Raw genomic sequence first — 6,063 nt, forward strand, 5'->3', positions numbered from 1 at the left:
TTTGAATCAAATGAAACATGAGGGGTAACACTGTCGTTTTTATCAAATGAAACATAAGGGGTAACAATGTCGTTTTTTATCAGTCGTCATGAAAAAAACATAAGGGGTAACACTGTCGATATTTATCAATTAAAACATAGGGGGTAACACTGTTCTCTTTGTCAAATAAAATATAAGGGGTAACACTGTCGTTTTTTTTCAGTTGTCATGAAAAAAACGTAAGGGGTAACACTGTCGTTTTTTATTGGTCGTCAAGACTCGTCATGAAAAAAAACATAAGGGAAATAATAGAAATACACACATACATTTTAATGTCATGTATATCCTCTTTATTGATGATTGATAATTGTGTATTGTCATCGCCTCAGTGGTGCAGTGGAGTGCACTCTGCCTAACCCACTGGAGACCGGGGTTCAAGTCCGGTTGATGACCTCTGTTGGAAGACTCTTATCTCTATTTCAGGCGAATTATAAAGTCAAGTATAACCATTGTGTTCACTTTATTCTGTGTTTTGATGGTGCATTGATAAGTTCGGAGGTTAACACTCTAAACAGCTCAGGTTAGGATCCCTGCATAAACGCCAACAGGGGTACCACTGTCGTTTTTTATTGGTCAACATGGAAAAAACATGAGAGGTAACTGTCGTTTTTTTATCGGCCGTCATGAAATAAACATAAGGGGTAACACTGTCGATATTTATCAAATAAAACATAGGGGGTAACACTGTCGTTTTTCTTTGGTCGTCATGAAAAAAACCACAAGGGGTAACACTGTGGTTTTTTATTGGTCGTCATGAAAGAAAACATAAGGGGTAACACTGTTGTTTTTCTTTGGTTGTCATGAAAAAAAACATAAGGGGTAACACTGTTGTTTTTTATTGGTCGTCAAAAAAAAAAAACATAAGGGGTAACACTGTCATTTGAATCAAATGAAACATGAGGGGTAACAATGTTCTCTTTGTCAAATAAAATATCTAAAACATAAGGGGTAACACTGTTGTTTTTTATTGGTCGTCATGAAAAAAAACATAAGGGGTAACACTGTTGTTTTTTTGGTCGTCATGAAAAAAAACTGATGTCATCTGTTGGAAGACTCTTATCTCTATTTCATGCGAATTATAAAGTCAAGTATAACCTTTGTGATGACGTTATCCGGTGTCTTGATTGTGCATTGTTAAGTTCAGAGGTTAACACTCTGAACAGCTCATGTTCGGATCCCTGCAAAAACATAACACTGTCGATATTTATCAAATAAAACTTAGGGGGTGTCACTGTTGTTTTTCTTTGGTCTTCATGAAAAAAACACAAGGGGTAACACTGTCGATCTTTATCAATTAAAACACAGGGGGTAACACTGCCGATCTTTATCAATTAAAACATAGGGGGTAACACTGTCGATCTTTATCAATTAAAACATAGGGGGTAACACTGTCGATCTTTATCAATTAAAACATAGGGGGTAACACTGTCGATCTTTATCAATTAAAACACAAGGGGTAACACTGCCGATCTTTATCAATTAAAACACAAGGGGTAACACTGCCGATCTTTATCAATTAAAACATAGGGGGTAACATTGCCGATCTTTATCAATTAAAACATAGGGGGTAACACTGTCGATCTTTATCAATTAAAACACAAGGGGTAACACTGTCGATCTTTATCAATTAAAACATAGGGGGTAACACTGTCGATCTTTATCAATTAAAACATAGGGGGTAACACTGTCGATCTTTATCAATTAAAACATAGGGGGTAACACTGTCGATCTTTATCAATTAAAACATAGGGGGTAACACTGTCGTTTTTATCAAATGAAACATGAGGGGTGACACTGTCGTCTTTCTTTGGTAGTCACGAAAAAAACCATAAGGTGTAACACTTCCTTTTTTTATTGGTTGTCATGAAAAAAAACATAAGGGGTAACACTGTTGTTTTTTATTGGTCGTCATGAAAAAAAACACAAGGGGTAACACTGTTGTCTTTGTCAAGTAAAATATAAGGGGTAACACTGTTGTTTTTCATAAGTCATCATGGGAAAAAAACATGAGGGGTAACACTGTAGTTTATATCAAATGAAACGTAAAAAAAACTGTCGTTTTTTATCCGTCGTCATGAAAAACCCATAAGGGGTAACACTGTCGAAATGTATAGAATAAAACATAGGGGGTAACACCAGGGACACGGGAAGTCAGTCCAAGGGGGGGGGGGTGCTGAGAGAGAGTCTATATAATGACGTCATAATAAATGCTGCGCAACATCCATTGTTTACAGAGACGAGATGACGGGTGACGTCACATTCAGGGCTCCGCTCTGATAAACACTCTACTGGTGTGTAAAAAGAGTTCTGCCAACTAGCCACTGTTATTCACAAACGTTAGCAAGTAAACAATGTGGAAATTAGAGTCAACTCGGCTGATACTGGGCTGAATTTCACACACTAACAACATGCCGACAAGCTGTTGCGGTCCGGGATTATACACAGCGTTATAACAAGGATTCAGGAGGTTATTTCTAAAGGTTTAAAAGGAAAGTGACAATAAAATAAAGCCTTCATTTTCATCCAGAGTTACGAGTTGTCTGATATGAGGAAAGTGACGGTTTCTCCGTCAAGTGAACCGTCCGTCTTTGCTCTTTTTTTGCCAACCAGTTTACGTGCGGGATTCCAGAATCATAACGATAACATTCAACGTGTCTATTAATATGGCAGCAACATTTTACACCAGTTTTAGAATGTTCACTACAACAGATGTTGAACACCAACATGCTTATGTAAAATCAGCATAGTACGATATTCAGCTATCGACAGTTCTGCGTTGTGCGTCATAGCCTACGTCAGCCTACTCAGACAATGTTCTGAATAAAAGGAAATGATAATATGATAAACATCATAAAAAGGGTGGATGTCAATAATTTAATGAAAAATCATGATGTATGATAAAATTATAAAAATAAAAAAAAGTATTGATTTTTTTCAGAAAACCTTCTCACTTGCGGTTACAGCCAGAGGCCGCCAGGGTGGGGGGGTGATGCAGCACCCTAAGCACCCCCACTTCCCGCGTCCCTGGAGAACATCATGTATTATTGTGAGTGACTGCTGGGATGCTCCAGATATGCATATATTAAAAGGATAGCTCTATTTATTATTTAAGGTTGCAATTGTAATCCATTAGAGTGGAAGATTGAGACGAAGAAGAGGAAAGAGATAAGGGTTATGGGGACCAGGCAGAGTTAACTTTTGTTATCTAAGGGTTTATCATCCCCATTATGATGCACCTCAGAATTACAAATTGCAAGTAGAATTGCACCAACATGACAGTTTGTGTCCTCAGCAAATCACTTGCTGTCGCCTTGGCTATTGAGTTTATTTATGTGCTATATCTTGACATGTTCACTATGTAATAAATGTTGTTTGATGAATGCGTGTGGCAGTTAAATCCGCTCTGAAGGACAAAACAAATCTTATCTGATTTACTCTAATTGTACACATTCAGAAATAATTAAGAAAGGTTATCATTTGTGAAAATCTAATCAAAGATAAATCGTTCTTTTCCTTTAACCAGAGCTAGTCCTAAAATGATCTAGATGTGGGAATATTCTCTCCTAGTTTTTTGCCTCGTTAAACTGCTTTCACATTAAGCCTTTAAGGACACCTCCTATACCTTAAATAGCGTACTCCAATTAGGGTAAAGGAAGGTGTCACTGTGTTAACAGCTGATGGGAAAGGTCATCCACGACTATAGAAACAACAGTTAAAGTCAGTGAGAAATCGGATTGCCTCATACCTTTATTTGAGTTAACACAAAGCATATTTAGGTTTACTTACATTCTGTTCAAGTACACCGCAAGTAAACAGATAATCAGGCCGATCACTGCTTCCTCAGAAAACAGAGGATCAGCTATAGCACCAGTAAAGATGTACAATAAAATATGATTTACACACATCTTTGTACAAAAACAAAAACACTGTTTAAAAGGACTAACTAAAACTTTAAAATCCCTGACTTTTAACAATAAGTTACTAATTGGGTGTCAGAGTGTTTAGAGTTTACACAAGCACCAAAAGGGGATTTGGCATCTTTTGGGGTCTTGTAACATTCCCGAAATCCGTGCTTCACATCACGACTTAAAAAGCATTTGCCACCATCTTGTTACACTCAAAAGCTAAAGCAGTGCGGTTAGGTCATTTTTCGTTACATTTTTCCACCTCTCACATTTTCTTAATTCGGTTTTTTGTAACGGTTGTTTATTATTCTTTATTTTTACTGTTAATTTAATTCCTCTTGTTTTGTTGAAAAGCACTTTGAAGAGCCGTTTGGCACGAAAGGCACCATAAATAAATGGTGAGTCTGATCGGTATTTGGATTAATTAGAAAGGTTTCATGCAATGATCGTCACCTGTGATGAAACTCTTAGAGACTTAGAACCTCTAATGACGGCACAGAACAGAGGATAAGCCTGGTAAGAAAATCGAGTAAGAAGAAGAATTCTATAAGGTAAAGATCGACCGCAAGACTCCGGTGGGCACATTAAAACACTTGTGCAGAAGTGGGGGAGACGGATAAGATGAAGGTAACGGCACTTAATAATTAACCATAAGACATCTCCAACGAGCTAAAAAAATAATAAAAAAAACGCACTTTCAACTAATGAGCAAGATGAAAAAAAATAAAAGGATTACTGCTAAGGCTGAGTCCGACCCGTCCTCTCCCCGCCGAGCGGCGGAGCCGGTGAGCCGCCCGTCCCCGGGTCCCGGGGTCGCCGGCCCGCGCCGCGCCGCGACGGGACGGGGCTTTGAGCCGCGGCGCTCCCCACTCCGGAGGATTCCCTTTAATTAACGCTCCTCAAAGCCGACGCACTCTGGAAGACACCGCCGCACCTGACGACAGACCCGGCCGCCGCGGGGACACATCATTAAAACGAGAGGAGGAGTTTAAAAGACTCGCTGAGCGGGAAGCGGCTCGATTAAGCTGCGGCTGGCTCCTGAGATTTTGACCATGGGAGCGGTTAGCTGGGCTAGCTTTTAGCTCTGCCAGCGGTTAGCTGGGCTAGCCTTTAGCCCGGCTAGTGGTTAGTTGGGCTAGCCTTTAGCTCTGCTAGCGGTTAGCTGGGCTAGCAGTCAGCTGGGATAGCCTTTAGCCCTGCTAGCAATAAGCTGGGCTAGCCTTTAGCTCTGCTAGCATGCAGTTAGCCTTTGCAAACCAAAACAGCGTAATAGCTGCCTCAATTCCGGGAGCAGTCACTTCGAAGGGGGTTAGAGTTTGCGAATTGAAAATGGGGATTAGAGGGCATGGTCGGTTTGGTCTCTGTTTGGTCAGGGCTTGTGGTGGTGGTGGTGATGGTGGGGTTGGTGGTGATGGTGGTGGTGGTGGTGGTATTAGCGGAGAAGGGGGTAGCTGGGATGGTTGTGGTCGTAGTTCAAAAGAGAGCTGCATCTTCACGTCGCTTTCCCGACTGTCGAAGTTGGAACCATTCACACACACACACACACACACACACACACACACACACACACACACACACACACACACACACACACACACACACACACACACACACACACACACACACACACACACACACACACACACACACACACAACGGAGAGAGGAGACGGGTGGTTGCTAGGCGTCAGACTCTCCATGGAAACGACGTAGGGCTGGGGGCGGGGCCTCTCTCAAGGTTTCCCGCTCTTTTAGCGGTGGGTCACCTGGTTGTTCAGCAGGCCGGGGAACGCCTGCTCCGACTCAGAGCTCAGGGAGCCTCCTGGGAGAAGAGGGGAGGAGTTAGAGCATCACACGACCGCATCACATGACCGCATCACATGACCGCATCACATGACCTACTGAGGACCAAAGACTGGCCGTCGCTCCTCAACTTTAAGGGGCTGGATGGATGGAGGGGTACTGTGCAGCGAGGCGGTCGTTACATCTACGTTTACATTTACATTTAGCCGTCGCTTTAATCCAAAGCGACGTACAATAAGTACATTTGTCCGATAAAAGAGAAGCAACAATAAATCGCTGTCGGTAAACTAAGGATGTTCATAGAACCAGGTGCCAAG

The 6,063-nt window shown here is 41.4% G+C and overlaps 1 protein-coding gene across 1 annotated transcript in view; it reads right to left on the minus strand.

Moving 5' to 3' along the window:
- Positions 1-3,768: 3,768 nt before the first annotated feature.
- The window catches only part of loxl2b (lysyl oxidase-like 2b), a 25,214-nt gene continuing 22,919 nt past the window's right edge, over positions 3,769-6,063 (minus strand). Inside the window, exon 11 of the mRNA XM_060064351.1 lies at positions 3,769-5,765. Within this exon, the coding sequence (XP_059920334.1) occupies positions 5,695-5,765 (71 nt within the window). The 3' untranslated portion in view covers positions 3,769-5,694. The remainder of the gene's footprint in view (positions 5,766-6,063) is intronic.

This window comes from Gadus macrocephalus, chromosome 11 (genome assembly GCF_031168955.1).
Source record: "Gadus macrocephalus chromosome 11, ASM3116895v1".
Lineage (NCBI taxonomy): Eukaryota > Metazoa > Chordata > Actinopteri > Gadiformes > Gadidae > Gadus > Gadus macrocephalus.